General features: G+C 40.8%; 1 protein-coding gene across 10 annotated transcripts in view; it reads right to left on the bottom strand.

The window, feature by feature from the left end:
- The window catches only part of ITPR1 (inositol 1,4,5-trisphosphate receptor type 1), a 354798-nt gene that overhangs the window by 139984 nt on the left and 194971 nt on the right, over positions 1-19843 (bottom strand). For all 10 annotated transcript variants that reach the window (XM_050778574.1, XM_050778575.1, XM_050778582.1 and 7 more), the window contains 7 exons: positions 19561-19761; positions 16845-17096; positions 13317-13442; positions 10634-10762; positions 7606-7726; positions 4252-4436; positions 141-289 (listed from right to left, as the gene is read on the bottom strand). In XM_050778574.1, the coding sequence (XP_050634531.1) occupies positions 141-289; positions 4252-4436; positions 7606-7726; positions 10634-10762; positions 13317-13442; positions 16845-17096; positions 19561-19761 (1163 nt within the window). The remainder of the gene's footprint in view (positions 1-140; positions 290-4251; positions 4437-7605; positions 7727-10633; positions 10763-13316; positions 13443-16844; positions 17097-19560; positions 19762-19843) is intronic.

Below are 19843 nucleotides of genomic sequence, written 5' to 3'. Positions count from 1 at the left end.
GTCAGAACAGGACTTTAGCACATGACCTTGCATTCATCAAAGTTAAAAAACAGGACAACGTCTCCTTCTTCGGGAACAAAAGCTTTGTGAGGTCATCAAGGTTCTGGCAAATGAACACCCCAGAGAGAGAGGCCGCTTACTTGCAAATGAAACCGCCACTTTCACATTTCCTTCTGGCATCTGTGTTCTCTGGGAAAAGCAGCTCGGGTCTGTGGAGAACATCCACGAGCACAGATAACTCTGCCTGCACCAGGGGCCTGAGACGGTCCTCCAGCGCGGAGACGATGTCCTAAAACGGAAACACAGCCTCAGTCAATGGCTCAGGCAGACACTGACCACAGGAGGGTGAGGACACTGATTTCTCTAAAACACTGATGCACGGGTAGGCTAGGTTAGAGTAACTTTAGTATCATCTGGCATCTCAAATTATTAGATAGTGCCCAATGGTTACCTGAAACATTAGCCCCTGATGCGGAAAACAAAGTAAAAACAAGTCAACTTTCCCACCACCCCTTCTTTCAAGATGGCCTTATGCTACTCAACGTACCATTGCATATAGCTTAAAATATGACGCAAAAAATCAATTTAACAACATGGAAAGATGTCTATGACATGGGCGTAACAAAGGTCAAACAATAATCTATTTTTATAAACATCATCAATAGCTAAAGGATAAACATCAAATATTATTAAAACATTACTACTGGTTTTCTCTGGGTGGTGGGATTACAGGTGATTCTAATTTTCTTCTATACAGAAATACTTGTCAGTGTTGTCTATTTTCAATGAGCATGAATTATTCACATAATAAAAAGTCATACAAACATAAGGACACCAATGAATGAACATGCTGTATCAACATGCTAAATACATGTACCCTGATAGCATGATGGTCTTCAAATGCAAAACACATAGCTGTAGGAAAGGAAAACAGAGAGAAGTTGAAAGAGCAGCAAAACCAACACAACAAACACCATTTGAAGGCAAATGATAGAAAACAGATGAGAAATTATCTTCAAAAGATGCTAAAGTCTGCTCTATGGTTTGGTGACTCGGAACCTGCCTAGAGGTATGTTGGCTAAGACAGGGGCCAAACACAGCACGTCGGATAATACAGGAAGGCCTGGTTAACCAAGGACATTTGCATGGGAAAAGCTGCTTAAATTGGGACCCAGTTGGGATTGAGAAAGAATTAACAAATCTTTTATCCAGAAACTAAAACTAACGATATGGAGATAATTTAATCTTAGATTTAACACAATTTGGGTGATGAATGTAATCACTCAATAAGGTTTAAGATGCATAAAGATACATGAATCAATCAAATAATTTTGAGTGGGGCAATTTTCCCAACAAGACTGTAAGACAGTACTTTGCAACATCCCTTAGTTCATATTGACTTTCACAGCACAGTCAAAAAGGGTCATTTTTGGAAAATTCTGAGGATCTTATCAGTTCCCCACCATAGCATCCCTTTTGGAAGCACCCAGTCAATATTCTCTTCAATAGTTAACTGATCTTGACTCTGGCAAATCTTTGTCTACAGTATTTCCATGGGATTAAAGTTGTTCTTATCATGTTCATGTATTTCATAAAATCCTGCATCTTTTGCACAGTTTGAACTTTACATTGCAATTGATTTGCATTGTATTGTCAAATGTATAGCATTCAGCAATCAAGGAGACACCAACAAAGATGGCAAAGCAATGGGAGGGGAAAGATGCTAGCTTTAAGTGAGAGGGATGTCTAGATGGGGATTAATTATAGAAGTGGTCAGTTTGCGAGTGAATTTCTTCTATTACAACTTTTGCTGTACTAGGCAATCTCATAAACCACAAGAACTCAGACAGTAAATAATTGGATAACGCAATCCTTTAAGCCACTGGCCAAGTCCTTAGAACAGTATTGCCCACCTATGTGTTTCATTTAATTTCCCAAGAATATGCATAATAAATCTAAGAAGAGCACAAGAAACCAGCATGTTTGATTGCAGATAGTTTATTTCATTTGAGCAGGTGAGAAAATACTGTGTGCTCATGGAGTTAGGAGTCTACAACATCCCTCCCCCTTTCTAAAAGCATAGTGGGATCAGGAAGCACTCAATCAGGAATCAAGAACTGGTTCTCTTTGTTATTTAAGAACTGGCTGTGTTATGATAAAGGCTGAAATTCTTAACTTGACCCGAGAAGTCCCGCCAGCCTCCCCAGCTTCCTGGCTCCAGCCACACTAACCTTCCTTTGCTCATAAGAGCAGGGCTTCATAGGTCAAGTTAAGATGCATGTTTAAGTGTTTAACACCCATCTAATACTCACTACTCTCCCTTTTAACAAAGGGAGAGCAGATCTCTTGGTAGATGCTAAGAAAAAAAGGGATAATCTAGCTGGAATTAAGTAATATTTTTATTTTCATCTTCTTTTCTGTATAATGGTCTTTATACATGCTGTTTCCCTCCCTTTTATTCTTTAGGTCCTACTGTTCCTTCTCATCTTGGTTCAAACGTTACTTTCCTCAGCAAGGTCTTCCTTGACCCTCATTCCTAACCTCAAACAAAATTAGTTTCCTCATCAGAATCTTTCAAGCGCTCCTCACTTCTCTGCACTTCCCACTTGTCCCTCTCACCATTTTATATTTAAAATTAACGTCTCTTTTTCCTTTCCAATACTTGAAATACTATGAGACAAATAACATCATTTCTGGTTTTGGTGACCATTGTATTCCCAGAGCCTAGCATGGAGCTGATGAATGATTTAATGAATTCATCTGTCTTCAAGTAGGTTGTGTAACCATACAGAGACTCAGTAACTGTTACAGTCAGTAGTAAACAACAGTAATAAGAGTAATAATAATAACAGCAGCCCTCAACTGAGTGCTCACTACATGCCAGGCACTGCTCTATGTATTTTATGTGCACTGTATTTTCCTAAGATGGCTATACCACAATATATCCTGTCTTGCACATTCTTCTTACAATATGACACTGACATCCCTCTCACTGAATGATGGCCTAGATTCCCTCCCCCTAAACTTGAGTGAACCTCTGAGACCACCTTGACCAACAGGGTACAGTAAAACTGACGCTATGTGACTTCTGAAGCTAGGTCATAACAACAATAAAGTTTTCACTTGTCTCTCTCCATACACACTCATCTTGGGACCTAGCTGCCATGGTGTGAGGAAGCCCAAGCTACATGGAGATGTTTCAGTCAACAACTCCAGCTGACGTCCCACCTGACAACCAGCAACTGCCAAACATGCGAGTGAGCAAGGTGTCAAGATGAGTCCAACCACAGTCACCATCTGACTACAACCTCATGAAAAACTCTAAGCAAGAAATAGCTCACTGAGCCCTTCTGAGTCAACCTCCAGAAGAGCAAAAGAGAATAAAGTAAGTGTTGTGATTTGCTGCACAAAATACAGGTAACTGGGACATACTATCAACTCTCTTTAATTCTCACACCAACCCCATGAGGCAGGTGTCACTGTTTTACAGACTAGGAATCTGAAGGACCGAGAAGTCAAGTAACTTGCCCAAGAATACACCATTTCTAGGGGGCAGAGCCAGGATTTAAATTTAACCCAGGCACTAGTCTGAGACTACACTTTTAAACACTGCTTGCGGGCTCATTCAAAGGATCTGTGATTCTCAAACTGTGGTCTATGTACTACCTGTGAGAGCATCATCTGAGGTGCTTGTATAAAAAAGATGTTAACGTTAAGTGTTTAACATCTAATACTCTCTACTCTCCCCTTTAATAAAAGAAGAGCAGATGTCTTGGTAGATACTAAGAAAAAAGGTCTATAATCTAGCTGCAAGTAATACTTTTGTTTTCATCTGCCTCATTCTGATGTAAAATTCTTCTCTCAGGCATCACCACCCTTGTTCACCTGCTGATTCAAGAGGCTAAATAATCCCAGAGTGATGGAAAAAATGGAACATTTATGCTCTTATTCTAAACATCCTCTGTAATACTTCAATATTTCCTTCTAATAAGAGCAGAGTCCCAATTTTTCACCAAGAAATCTGCAAATCTAGGAGTAACCTTTAAAAACCATCACTTTTTCAGGAACTTTTCTATTTCTAAGTGACTTCCCACTCCTGGCCCTACATACACAACATTTGACTATTGGTTCACCATGCTGACATCTTCCTACGGCCCAGTTTAGATGCTCTCTGGCTCAAGAACACACTGCTGTGTGTGGCAGTCACCTGAGGCCAGGCTAAGCATCATTTCTCTCAACACCAGGCATTACCTGCAATCTCTCAATGATATTCCGGTAGTCTCTGGAAGCTGCCAGAACAGAGTCCCTGCGTGCGGCATTGCGGGCCGAGAGCCGCCAGTTCATGGCTGTTTTCTGCACAATGTTGTGGGACTTGAGAAAGAGGTTGTTGACTTGGCTGTCCAGGTCCACGGGAATGGCAATAGCCCGGCTCTTGGCTGTACAGGAGAAAGATGAGTCGTGAGCCTACAATTTTTATGGGGGACACCCTACAGATGGACGTAATGCCCTATTCACCATTGGGCAGGTTTTTCACACCCAGAATGGGCCGGCTTGCCTAGTATTGAGCTTAAAGACTGAGGAGCTCAAGTCAACTTTACCATCTTTTAGGTCAGGGTTTCCCAGTGTGAATTCTGGGGGTCAGCAGTTCTGAGGAATGTTAAAACACTCTCAGGTCATAAGGCTAGGGCATGTCAGCGTTAAAGCTCAATGGGTTTCCTCAATGAATGGCTTCTTAGGGTCACTGAGGTGTTTGTGTATTTTAAGAATAATCAAGGCAGGGAACTCGTTTGGCCAATGAATCATTTGCTATTTTTCAGGTTTGTTTAACAATCTACAAAAATGCTGGGTTATCCCAAACATAATCCTAAAGGTAGCATTCACAATGGCATAAACTCCTTTTTCTGGATAGGTGCTTCTCTCTTCCTCTTAAAAAAGGAGAACTCCAGTCTAAGCATGAGACAAACATCAGTCAAACCCATGATGGGAGATACTCTATAGGACTCCTGACCAGTACTTGTCAAGACTGTCAAAGTCATAAGAAATAAGGAAAGGCTGAGAAATGGTCACAGACCCGAAGAGACTGGGGAAACATGACAACCAAATGCAAGGTAGTGCCTGGACCAAATCCTGGAACAGAAAAAGGGTGTGACAAGCGACAGCAGTGGGAAAAGTGGTGAAATTTGAATCGAGTGTGGAGTTGAGGTAATAGCACCGTATCAGAGTCAGTTTCCTAGCCTTGACAAAGGTGCCCTGCTAACATAAGATGCTGACAATGGGTGACAAAGAGTGAGGGGTCTGTGGGAATTCTCTGTATTACCCTTGCTACAGTCCCATAAACCTAAAATTATTCCAAAATAAAAGATTTTGAAAAGGAAGATAATTAAGAGTAATAATCATTTTTTTCCATACGGGAAAATGTCCAAAAAAGAACTATTTCCTGTCTTCAATGCTTCAAAACACTAGAAGCAAAGAAAGTACTCTAGTATCTAATTGTAAAAACAACGCCAACATCCTGAAAGAGGAATCTGAGAAGCAATTACTTAAATCCCATTTAAAACACACACACACACATAATTTAGGGGGAAAAAAAAACTATAAGCCAGCCAACAACTTTCTAACAGTCTAATACAGAAAGTGGGAAATTTGGAAAAATACAAATAATAAAAAATTAAAAAGCAGGATGTACAGGGTACACTCATCACAGCTAGAAACTCTGCGCCTTGGATACTCATAAGCTAAACAACTAACACAGTGGACTCTGGGTGTGGTATCAGTCGTGAGGAAGCAATCCCCAAAAGACAGAGTGGGGACTCTGGGTAGTGCTGTTTTCATGTCTTACCATTTCATAGACATCAACCCTCCTTGTCTTTTTTCTTATCACCGCCAAGACAAATGGAAAGATTTCCCCTCTCTAATGAGCACTGAGCTGCTAGTCAAGTCAGCCACTTGCTAAAATATTAAACAAAAACTAACCTCTGACAAGGACTGTCTCTCACATTTCCTTTGGCCTCAACAAGCAGATCTTTTTTTTTTTTTCCCAACTTTTCTCTTAGAATCAGGGGGTACACATGCAGGTTTGTTGCAAAGGTGTATTGCTTAATGCTGATCGAACCCATCATCCAGATAGAACACAGAGTACCCAACAGGTAGTTTTGTTTTTTTGAGACAGAGCCTTGCTCTTGTTGCCCAGGCTGGAGTGCCACCGGTGGTGTGATCTCAGCTCACCACAACCTCTGCCTCCCAGGTTCAAGCAATTCTCCTGCCTCAGCCTCCTGAGTAACTGGGATTACAGGCATGCGCCACCATGCCAGGCTAATTTTGTATTTATAGTAGAGACGGGGTTTCTCCATGTTGGTCAGGCTGGTCTTGAACTCCCAACCTCAGGTGATCCGCCCGTCTCAGTCTCCCAAAGTGCTGGGATTACAGGTGTAAGCCACCGCGCCCAGCACCCAACAGGTAGTTTTTCAGCCCTTTTCCCCTTTCCCCCTCTAGTATTCCCCCATCTTTACATCCATGTGGACCCAATATTTAGCTCCCACTTTTAAGTGAGAATGTGTGGTATCTGGCTTTCTACTTCCACGTTAGTTCACCAAGTACATTCTTTATGATAGATAATCGTGTATGGAAAAAGTATAGGATTATCTGGGAATTCCCTTGCAGGGCCCTGTTTCTAAGATATAACCCAATGAACCTGTCATGTATATATTTTCCAAAACCTAATTTATGACTGCAAAATACTGCCACACCAATAATAAAAAGACATCAACACCCACCATATGAGAGTAAAAGAACTGGGCCAGAGACTACTGAAATTAGGCAACAGGTCCTAATATAGATTATACATATCTCCCAAGGTATATCCAAACTGACTTGATATCTTACCTACACAATTGACACTTGCTGGACAGCCACTAAATAGTACTAAGAACTACACCTGTTTTGCTCTTCTTGTTACCTGCCTGGAGGACTCTCTTTTTAACTTCAGGCAAGAAGCTTACCTCTTTGCACAGCATTAACAGGGGGTGGGGAATGGGTCAAGTCATGGAATCCGATAAAGTCAGGATGAAGGAAAAAGAAATTTTCCCAACTTCCTTTCAAAGGCTGCCTATGAGAGGTGGTACAGGAGGGGAGTCACAGAGGAAATGGAGAATCATTTCTCCTCAAGGGGAAGAAGGGAGCAGTGCACCATTTCTGAGAAAGGGTGTTCCTTAGGATGTGACAGGTGCTTTCCAGGAAAAAGTTTCCATATGGTCAAGTACATTTGCTGGATTAAACAAATTAGTTTCTTGAATGAGGGACTTCCCAGGGCCTTGAATAAGCTGTGTGTATTGTGACTTGCCAAGAATTGCCTAACAACCACGGAAGCTTGTTCTTCGAGGCCTATCTGACTTAGGACTCACTGGCTCTTCCTTTGGGAAATGCTGGCTTGGTAGATAAAAAAAAGAAGCCCAGCAATCAAGAAGACCTTGGTTCCAGGTCTGACTCTGAAACTTCCTGTCTGTGTAACTTTAGAAGAGTTGTAATGAGTGCTCAATAAATGGCAGCCTTACCACTGTCAGACAATTCATTTTCATCACATATATCCAAACTGACTTGGTATCTTACCTACATCAGACAGCACCCGAATACAGCTCTCCACGGAGGCTTTTTGGCTTGGCATTAACCAGTTGCAGTGGTAAACTCTGAACACTCCTTGCAGCAGTTGCACAAAGACAGGCTGGCGAGTCTGCAAGAAGCCGAAAGAGGCAATGTGAATAACAGACTTTTATTTATAGACTACTGATGATCCGATCAGAGATAGACATTGTCTTGAACCACGAGACCCCAGACCCGTGATAGACATTGTTGTTAATGGACCCTGAGGCAAGTGTGAGAGGAGATGCCTGGATAAGAGCTAAATTCCAGAAGTTACCTAGCCAAGGGAGAGCAATTCAGAAGCATTTTAGGGCAATGCATTAACTTGATGCTATTTTAACTAAGTTTGAGCACAAGAAGGAGCAATGGATCCACAATTCAAAGACTGGTATTCTTATCCAGTTACCAAGCAGCTGCATGACTTTAAGCAAAATTACTTCACCTCTCTGAGCTCCAGTTTCATCCAATGTATAAAATAAGTGGATTGAGGCAGATGGACCCCAAAGTTCCTTCCAGACATTATATCTATTGAGTAGAACCCATATTTTAAATCGGCAAAAACAAACTGATAAGTGAATCTCACCTAGAATGCTACTTCTTTATTTCTGGCAAGGTCTTCAACGACATAAAGAGAATTCAGATGGTTACTCTTTATAAATATTCATTTATTATGATGAGTATTCAGAAGTTACATGAGAAGATTTATTCCTTTCCACAAAGGTATAAATTTGTACTCATTTTAAAGTAAGAGTACTCAAACATCCACTGAATCAATTTGACACTGACTTTCTGAGTACATGAAAAAATTATAGTTTTGGTCTCCATTCAAAGGGTAGCTTTGGACCAGCAAGGCAAAGATAGATAGCCGCGTATGCTGCACTATTCAACTGGTCTTTCATTTGAGAGGAGACAACTTGCATAGCCCCTCTAAAAACAGTGGAAGTTAATATAGTAAAGAAAAAAGTATTGAAAACCCCAAAAGAGATCTCTGAGATGAAAGAAAACAAAGTGTCAGGGGAAAAAGGAAGTCTATTATAAGAAAATAAAACAGATTAATTAAAAATTCAGAACCTCCCTGATAAACATGGTTCAGATAACTTTCATTTATTAAGGGCAAACTATGTGTCAGACATTTCACGTATGATCTCGTTCAGGCCTCAGTGAACAATTCGGTGACTTGGAATTACCTTCCCGTCACACATGAAAAACAAAGACCCAGCAAAAATAAAAGAAATTATCCAAAAGAAAAGAGAAGTGATGGCAAAGCAGGAAGTGAACTGCAAGGGTCTCTCTGATGGCAAACCTCCATGTTCTTTCCATGAAGTTCACCTGGGAGCCAGAATCTCATTGCCTTCTTTCTGTCCTACTCCCTGCAGCCACCTGAGATAGTAAGCTGTGTTCCTAATAGAGGACAGGAGCAGAGGGAGCCTGGCAAACTGGCCGGGGGAACCTAGAATTTAGTCCGAGTTTTGTGGCTGCTCGTTAGCTCTGAAGCTAACTCAAAGGGCCCAATGAGAATGGTCGTTTACCCCAAGCACTTCCTACATGCCAAGCTCTGTGCTAAGCACTTTATACATATCTCATTTAGCCTTCACCATCACCCTGTGAAGTAAGCAGTGGCATTATTACCTGCCCTATTAGCCAGTAAGTGCTGGATTTGGGATGGGAACCCAGTAACCCAGCTCAAAGAAAGAAGTATCCCTAGACTAAAATAACTCCACTGAACCCTATTCCTGGAACACCTGCTCTGCTCCTATTTGACACCTCGGTGTACAAAAGATGATTAAATGGGTAAGAGTAGCTGCCTACTAACTATCCAAATGCAACGGGCAATCAGGTGGGATATGGTTTGACTGTGTCCCTACCCAAATTTCATCTTGAATTGTAGCTCCTACAATTTCCACATGTTGTGGGAGGGACCTGGTGGGAGGTAACTGAATCATGGGGTGGGTCTTTCCCATGCTGTTCTCGTGATAGTGAATGAGTCTTGCAAGATCTGATGGTTTTATAAAGCGGAGTTTCCCTGCACAAGTTCTCTTCTCTAGTCTGCTGCCATGTGGGACATACCCTTCACCGTCTACCACGACTGTGAGGCCTCCCCAGCCACATGGAACTGTGAGTCCACTAAACCTCTTTCTTTTGTAAATTGCCTAGTCTTGGGTATGTCTTTATCAGCAGTATGAAAATGGACTAATACAGGTGACATCAGCTCACTCAACCTCTTGGAAGAACAAAAGGACATGATGGCTCATCATCTGCTTTTTTCCTAAAATCCTCCCCTTTCTTCATTCCTGAGGTTCCACAGACTCCCAAATCGCACCCTGCCTGCATGAAAACTCCTGACCTTCCTCTGCCTCTTTCACATCCCATCATCCATTATTTGTGTCCTCTCCAGGTCCCTTTTCGTTTACCACTTCATTTTCCTGGCTAAGGCTTCAACCAGTACATGTTTATCTCTGATCTCTACCACTCTCCTGAGTCTCATTTATTCATTTGTTCAATAAATTAGCAACTTGTTGCCAGTCACAATGCCAGGTACAAGGGATAGACTAGTATATGAGATGATCATGCACATAAGGCATAACTTTGTCCTCATGTAGCTTATAGTCTAACAGAAATAGCACAGGCTACCATTTATTAAGCACCTACTCTGTGTCAGGCACTGTGCTAGATGTTTTATAAACGTTATCTCTAGAATTGGAGGGCAGGGAAGGAGAAGACTGAAGGACCAAAATAAAAAAAAAAGCGCAGAAAAGATTTTAAGGAGATTGTTGATTTTAAAATCAACAATTAACAGAACCATCCAGTATAAGAAAATATCCCCAGGTACTTCTTTAGCCAAGAAATCCCATCAAAGCTACCTTCCACCAAGAGAAATGTATCTTTTATTAATGCTTTGCAGACCAGTTCATTTACAGTTGCTCACCCCCAAATTCACATCTTGCCCAACTGCCAAAGGTGTATCATGAGCATTCTGCTTGACGTTGGTATTTATTACCTGCAAAGTAGTACTCTGGTCTGAGAAGGGAGAGCTGAAGAAAGTAGTAACAATACTCATGACGATTTCGGTGACGTACTTCTCCAAAATGGAGTCTGCATGTTTCCTGTCACTAGTGTTGTTACAGGCCTGGAAGACAAGTGGGTATGTTAAGCATGACACCAAAACCTACATCAAACATTAAGAAATCTGCGACTCCCTCCTGTGGGTTACTTTTAACAAATGAAAGGTAAAGGCCTGCTGGCCAATATTTCTCCCCTTAAGGAATCACAATAATAAAATATAAATCATGAAAAAAAGAAAAGCAGATCAGCTCAGACAACATGAAGCAAAATCACAAACATTAAAATGGGTATGAGACCAACAAGGCCACCACTTGCAACTTCCTACGTGTGTCTGGAAAATCCAAAACCCTGAAGGGCAGTAAGAAGCACAGTCACTACAGATGTCTTAAATTTCCCGTAAAAGAAAACTGCTCTCCCGAGTAATCCATTCCTCTGGTCTAGACCATGGTTTCCTTATCCAAATAATCAAGACAGTCAAACACGTTACTGAGGTCCTATGGACCTGACCGTCTCCAATCCTTTTTTATTTTATTTTATTTTTTTTGAGACAGAGTCTCACTCTGTCACCCAGGATGGAGTACAGTGGCATGATCTTGGCTCACTGCAGCCTTCATTTCCCAGGTTCAAGCGATTCTCGTGCCTCAGCCTCCCAAGTAGCTGGGATTAGAGGTGCCCGCCACCATGCCCAGCTAATTTTTGTGGTTTTTTTTAGTAGACATAGGGTTTCACCACATTGGCCAGGCTAGTCTCGAACTCCTGGACTCAAGGGATCTGCCCACCTAGGCCTCCCATAGTACTGGGATTACAGGTGTGAGCCACCACGCCTGGCCTAACCATGCTCCAATCCTACAACAATCTTCCATTCAATTAAAATCTTACCAATACACAACATTGTTCAAAATAGCAAGCCATATTTCAGAATAGCTGACTATACATGTTTTGGAGTGAGGAGACACCTTCAGTTTCACCCATACTCTACTTAAGTCTGCCGCCTAGAATAAGATTTGCCATGGAGACGGTTAGCACATTTTTTAAAAAATCAAGTTTTATAATTTAAGATATAAAATTGCTTATACTGAAAAGAATGAAGGACATAAAAATCAAGTGTTCTTAAGAGACTCTCACGTTCTGACCTTAAAACTAGACAGTCTGAGAACATATTCAAAGAATGAAATTAAGAACTGATTTTACAGCATTTCTAAGTAATTTAATGAAAGGATCGGCAAAATAAGGGCCAGTAATTATCTTTATAAAGTTTTATTGGAACACAGCCAAACCTGCTTGCCATGACTACTTTCACGCTAGAAGGGCAGAACTGAGTAGTCATGAAAGAGATGAATGGCCCACAAAGCTGAACATATTTACTATCTGGTCCTTTACAGAAAATTTCAGAGCACTGGTTTAAAGAAATAAAGCAGGCCTGCCATTCCAAGCCAAAATCCCTAGGCTAATGGGATTAAAAAACTAGGAGGAGTTTGAGATTTTTTAAAAAACATGTCTGTGAAACCAACACCTGACCAAATATTACTAAATAGGGTTCTCATCCAGAAGGAAAATAAGTTCTTACAGGCTCCTTGTCTCATACTAGCAATCATACAGTCAAGCAGAAAATACCACATTCTAGGATTCTATAATGCACCTTAACATCACAATGTTTCTGAAATTGGGATGTATCTGACAATTATCTTCTAAATAATCTTTTAATCTACCCCACTCCCCCAAATCCACCATCACAAAACTCATATTCAATCTGTGGTATGCTTTGCTATGTGGCAGTCTTGTGGCTTTAGCATGAATATTAAGCTCAATGCAAAACCAAATCAAGTATCTTGAAGGCCACTCTTGAGGCTGAGCCAGGAAAGCAATAAATGGAAGGTGAAGAGTTTTGCAGAATCCTCAAGACCAGATTGCAGGAGACAAATGCTCAAGCTCAGGGAAGTGCCCTTCAAGCACAGACATATTACCAAGGAAGATAAATCCTTAGAAATTGAATTTTAATATGCCCAGGTTATCATTCACCAACCAATCCACAGGGGTGACATGAAAACCAGAAATAACCTCTCTTTCCTGAAGCTTGATAAATAACATCCATTCGTGGCTAAGAGCAAAAGGTAGGAAGAATGGCCAGGTGTGGTGGCTCACGCTTGTAATCCCAGCACTTTGGGAGGCTGAGGTGGGCAGATCATTTGAGGTCAGGAGTTTGAAACCAGCCTGGCCAACATGGTAAAACCCTGTTTCTACTAAAAACACAAAAATTAGCCAGGCATGGTGGCAGGTGCTTGTAATCCCAGCTACTTGGGAGGCTGAGGCAGGAGAATTGCTTGAGCCCAGGAGGCAGATGTTGCAGTGAACTGAGATTGTGCCACTGCACTCCATCCTAGGTGACCGAGCAAGACTCCATCTCAAAGGGAAAAAAAAAAAGGAAGAAATGAGACATGAGAAAAGAGTCACAAGTGCCTCTTCATGCCACGAATTAGAGTAGAAATGATGCAGCTGTTTTCTTCATGTGGGCATGAAGATGTTACACACACATACACATACACACACACACACACACACACACACACACACACACCTCTCACTCTCCAACTCTGCCTCCTTAGTTCCAAAAGCCTTACCCTGCAGATGTCTACAAGGAAATTCTCAAACAATTTCCACATGTGATTGCTGGTGTAAATCTCCTTCATTTCCACCTCTGTGTCCACATAGCAGTGATTCAGGAAGTTAATGTATGCAATTTTAACCTGCAAGATAGAAAGAAGCTTTTCTGAAAAACCATCTTGGTGTGTATGGAACGTGATTAGCTGCTTCAACTTCACAGCAAGAAGGACAGATCAAAATGGGCATCCCATTCCCCACTGCCAAGTCTTACTTCTATGATTTTCTGACATTTGAAATTCACAATTATAAAATCCAAAACCATAAAGCTTTTGGAAGAGAATATGTTCATGACCTCAAGGGAAAGAATGAGGTAAAACCTCTGACCATAGAAGAGGGACAAGTTTGATTACCTGAAATTAAGAATTTCCATTTATAAAAAGGCACCACTGGAGAGTTAAATGGGCACAAGTTGGGAGAAGATACATGCAAGGCATGTTCCAATGAAGAATGCCCCTAGATCTGTGCTTATAAGACAGACATCCCCAGAGAAAAGGGAGGCAAAAAAACTGGATCAGATATTTCTTAAAGGAATATCAAACATCAAACACACACACACACACACACACACACACACGGCAAGAGGCTCAACTTCAATTAGGAATCAAGGACATAGACATTAAAATCACTATGGTTAATGAAAACATGTGTCTATACAAAATCCTGTACACAAGTGTGCATAACAGCATTATTCATAATAGTCAAAAAGTGGAAACAATCCAAATCCCCATCAACTGACTGATGGACACACAAAATGTGATGTACGTACAGAATAGAAAATTACTCCGCAACATAAAGGAATGAAGTGCTGATACATGCTACGACTTGCGTGAGCCTTGAGAAAAATCATGTAGGTGAAAAAATCCAGTCCTAAAAGACCACATGTTGCAGGATTCCATGAAATGTCTCAAATAGGCAAATCCATATATTCAGAAAGATGAGCAGTTGCCTAGGATTGGGGGGTTGGCAGGAAATGGGAAGTGACTGCTAATGGGCATGGGGTTTCTTTTTGGGATGATGAAAATATTCTGTAACTATATTGTGACGGTGATTGCACAACTCTGTGAATATATTAAAAACCACTCAGTTGCACACTTTAAACAAGTGAATCATATCTGCAAATATCTCCATGAAGCTTCTAAAAATTAAGCTAGTATGCAATACTATTATACAACCATCAAATTGAAAAAAAAATAATAAAGGATCTGATGATAGCAAATGTTAGCAGGGTTGGGAGGAGGAATGGTAACTGGAGCAACTATGCTGAAAATAACTGGACCGTGTTACATCAAATTGAAGAAATGAACCGCCTATGATCCAGCACTTCCACTTCTGACTATCCACACACCCTGGACAGAAGAGTACACGTGTGGGCCAGGATGTATGCATGATCCTAACAGCCAAAAGCTGGAAACAACTAAAACGAGCATCGGTAGAAGAATGGAAAATCCTATCATGGTGCCATGATAGAAAGGAATGCTTCAAAGCAAAGGAAATGGACACAGCTACATGTCAGGGTGGATCAACCTTAACAACACAGAGTTGAACTTAAAAAGGCATGGAATGATACACAGAAGAAGTCCAAAACCTCACAAAACTAAACTATATTGTTGAGGGATGTATACAGAAAAGCAACTGCAGGATTACATAAAAGTCAGCTTGTGGTTATCCTCAGGAGACAGCCCTTGGGGGAGGTGAGGACAGGAAAGGGGAATGGGGGAGGTTTTTGCATATTTCTTGACCTGGCTGGCAATTACAAAGCTGTTCTCTTTATAATCGTTCTATTGTTCTTTAGTATACAATTGAGATTTATGTACTTTTTTTGCATTTCTGTTGTATTTCAAACAAAAAAGGGTAAAAAACAAACTAATGCTTGTTATAACACTACGCTTCTCTCATCCCTAATGCTAGTTATAACTCTACCTTCTTTATCCGTAACAAGAGAAATGTAAATTAAAACTATGTTGAAATGACCATTTTCACCTGCCAGATATATGAGAATCCAAAAGTTTGATAATATACTGTGGCCAAGACTGTGAAAAAAATGCAATCTCATTGCTTTCTTATTACAGCGATTATTCATTACTATCTCATTATATCATAAATTAGTTAAATACTTACAAAGGGCCATGATGGTACATCCATACAATGGAATTTTATGCAACTGTAAAAACAATCTGGCATCTCTTTATGAACTGATATGAAAAGAAGTTACAGTGTTAAGGTACAGAATTGTGTACCTAAAGTATCATCTTTTGAATTTAAAAAAACGGCGGGGGGGAGTAAAGTATATATAATGTATGTGTTTATGTGCAAAATTCTAGAAAAATACACAAGAACATAATAAATTATTTTCTGTACGGTGGGTGGGAAAACAGATTATAAGACTTCATGGTTTACCCCTTTACAGTCTTTGATTTTTGAACTTTTCAAAGAGTATGGTCAGGTACTGAATAATGACATTTTGGTCAATGATGGGTCTCATACACAACAGGGACCCATAAGATTATAATACCCAATTTTTACTGGAACTTTTCAATGTTTAGATACACAAATACAATTGTGTTATAATTGCCTTCAGTACTGAGACAGTCACATGTTGTGCATGTTTGTAGCCTGGCAGCAAGAGGCCGGACCATAGAGCCGGGGTGTGTAGCAGGCTGTGCCATCTAGGTTTGCGTAAGTGCGCTGTTCGATGTTTGCACAATGAGGAAATCAACTAAGAATGCATTTCTCAAAACATATCCCCACCACTAAGCAACACATGACTGTTACTAGCTTTTCAAAAAAACCTAAAAGCAATATATATATGTCATATATATTTAATGTAATATAAATGTGTACTACAAACTAACATTACACATTGCAAAACATACAATATATACTTTACAATATAGTTTATATATCATAAAATATACACTTCATAAATCATAAAATATATACTTTACAATCCATTTCATTATTAATCAATATAATCTATGAGGAGGAAAAAAGGAAGCCTGGAAGGATTAACTTCAAAACTTAGGGATTCATTATTATTATTTTTTAATTGATTGTCTGTAGTTCCTAAATTTTTTATAACGGCCATTATTTCTGTAGTAAGGGTTTTTGTTTTAAAGAATTAACTTACTAAGTCTTACAATCATACGATCTGGATCTCAACCTACTTTTCGTCACATTTTTGAGAAGTTCATTCAGGTCACATCCCCTTTGCTCAACAGGCTAAATTAGATCCACAGAGCTGAAGCTTTTTTCCTCACTCTTCTTAAAGATACAGAAGGAATGACTAACTTCTCCCGTGTTCCTTTCATGTAAAATCAATGCTCGAGAACATGTTTTAGGGAACCGAAATCCCACTACAAAATGAGCTGCAGCTTTCAGAACCGTCAGGGCTCCCCCAGGCCAGCCACCACTATGTCTCCCAGTGAGCCACGACAGCAGGCACCACATAGGGACGAGAAGGGCACAGCCAGGCTGGGCTCGCTCACCTCAGGGATGCAGTCCTCATGGGTCACCACGCGAACGATGTCATCCAGCGGGAGCAGGGAGTTGCACTTGATCTCTGTGTAGACGTTCTTACCCTCTGTGCACACAGCCAGAAGCTCGACCAAGTGGATGTGGTACATGAGAGGGCTGTTCTCATCCATCCGATCCCGCTCTGACCGCATCATCTGGATCAGAGTCTGGAAAGAGGCTCTGTCGTTGTAGAACACGAGGACATCCTCTCCTGAATTGACCAGCTACATAAAGAACAGGGTGGGTTTAGATTACAAGCTTGCAGGGGTGGGGCAGCATGAAAAAATTCTATCCACAGAGAAAGAGAGAGGTTCTGTTAGCATTTATCTTCCCAAATCAGTCTTACCTATTTTGACTTCATTCATTTATATAACTGAACAACTAGAAATCTTCGGCATCATAATTTTAGTCCACAGATACAGAAATACCACACAGGCCCTAAAAAGCTATTAGGGGGAGAGAAAGTCTGCATACCAGCATTAATGTATCAAGTGGAAATAGAGATTGCAAGCTTGCACTTGTATTTCCAAAACTACCAATTAGGCTATGATATTTGTTTTTAAATGTTTCCATCTTATTATTATTTTTTTTTCGAGATGGAGTTTCACTCTTGTTGCCCAGGCTAGAGTGCAATGGCGTGATCTCGGCTCACTGCAACCTCTGCCTCTCGGGTTGGTTCAAGCAATTCTCCTGCTTCAGCCTCCTGAGTAGCTGGGATTACAGGGATGCACCACCACGTCTGGCTAATTTTGTATTTTCAGTAGAGACGGGGTTTCTCCATGTTGGCTAGGCTGGTCTCGAACTCTCAACCTCACGTGATTCACCCGCCTCGGCCTCCCAAAGTGCTGGGATTATAGGTATGAGCCAGTGTGCCCTGCCTCCATCTTATTTTTATGCTTTACAATGTATCCCCTTTAAAATTCTTTAATCTGCCATCTTATCTCTTCAATCACAAATTACTTTTAATTAAGATATGCCTTCCTCTCCACACTTACTCTTCAAAAAGTTGAGGCATTCCTGTTTATAACTTGTCCCCTAAGATGTGGCTTCTTGCAAATCTATTTAAGAATAAATCAGGCCGGGGGCGGTGGCTCAAGCCTGTAATCCCAGCACTTTGGGAGGCCGAGGCGGGCGGATCACAAGGTCAGGAGATCGAGACCATCCTGGCTAACACGGTGAAACCCCGTCTCTACTAAAAACACAAAAAACTAGCCGGGCGGGGTGGCGGGCGCCTGTAGTCCCAGCTACTCGGGAGGCTGAGGCAGGAGAATGGCGTAAACCCAGGAGGCGGAGCTTGCGGTGAGCCGAGATTGCGCCACTGCACTCCAGCCTGGGCGACAGAGCAAGACTCCGTCTCAAAAAAAAAAAAAAAAAAAAAGAATAAATCAATTTCATCAGCAGTACATGAAGTACAAAAAAACTGAGAGGGCTGGCACAGAAGTCAAAATAAACACGGTCAATACTTACTAATGACTAACCTTTATGAGCTCTAATTATTAGATGCCAGATACCAAGATAAACTCTTTAGATGAACTTCCTAACCTCACTGTATCTCAGTTTCTTCATCTGTGAAACCGGGACAAATACAATAGCTAACTCACAGTACTATGTATATTAAATAAATTATTATAGACAAATTGCTTAGGATGGTGCCTAGACTATGGCAGGCTTCCAAAAAGTGTTAGGCATTAATATCATCGTTATCTCATTTACTCCGCATATCAACTCTTTAAAGTGAAATCTGCTGTATCTTCATTTTATAGAAAAGTTCACTGAGGAGTTGAGAGGTCAAGTAACATATCTCATGGCACCCTTCGGTGAAAGGGTTCAGGCGACATTTGTATCCCAGGTTGAGCCGACTCTCTCTTTTTTTTTTTTTTTCTAAGAGACAATGTCTCATTCTTTTGCCCAGGCTGGAGTGTAGTGGGTGCCATCATAGCTCACTGCAACCTCAAACTCCTGGGCTCAAGGGATCTTCCTCTGTAACTGGGACTATAGGCACATGCCACTACACTCAGCTAATTTTTAAAATGTTTTGTAGAAACAAAGGTCTTACTATGTTGCCCAGGCTGGTCTCGTACTCCTGGTCTCAAGTGATCCTCCTGCCTCAGCCTCCCAAAGAGCTGGGATTACAGGCATGAGCCACCATGCTGGCCCCAACTCTTAATCACACTACCCTCCCTGCCAATGGAACCATATACATAGACAAGATTGTAAATTAAAGTGAATCCATAATAAACCAAGTAAGACTTTTCCTTGATTGCATAGACCAACTGCTCCTCAAGAAGCATCAGGCAAAATTTTTTCAATCTAATTAATTATGTGAAAAATTTAAAAAAATTCATAATCCACAAGAATGGAAGTTGTTCTGGCTCATTGGGTCCTCAGTACATTTTATCTCCATTCTCTATAATTCAGTTCCTTATTCCTCTTTCTGTCCCCTGTCAGAAAAATCCAAGCCATCCTTCCTTAGAGCAAACTGGTTGCTATGAAATATCAGATCAGATTCTTGCCTATATCTACAACTTAAGCTCACACAAGGGATGACACACACATATGCACACACAATTACTTTCTGTCCTTCTGTATGGCTCCTGAAGAGGGTGCAAGTTCATACAGATAAGATTAAATAATTGTAAAATTTCTACAGAACACCAGATGGAGGTATATAGAATATATAACAATCACCTCAGCCATAACCATGTCTTGGCATTTTTTAATAAATTTCCCTTCTGCCTTGACAATTGTCTGTAAGAACTTTATATACTGGACGTTCCGACCGTGAGTCTCTATGCAGTGAACGAAGTGCTGAACGACTCTCTCGTTGATCTCGCTGCAAAGCTGGAAATTGTTCATGAAGATGTGCTGCATGGTTACTGCCTCCAGGATCTGACACAAGAGTGAGGAAAAGAGCACAGGGACAGGTCAAAAAGCTGATAGAACAGATTAAAAAGTGAGAAAAAGAAGAGTC

Source organism: Macaca thibetana, chromosome 2 (assembly GCF_024542745.1).
Source record: "Macaca thibetana thibetana isolate TM-01 chromosome 2, ASM2454274v1, whole genome shotgun sequence".
Lineage (NCBI taxonomy): Eukaryota > Metazoa > Chordata > Mammalia > Primates > Cercopithecidae > Macaca > Macaca thibetana.
Note: the sequence above shows the minus strand (reverse complement) of the source record. Positions and strands in the feature narration are given on the sequence as shown.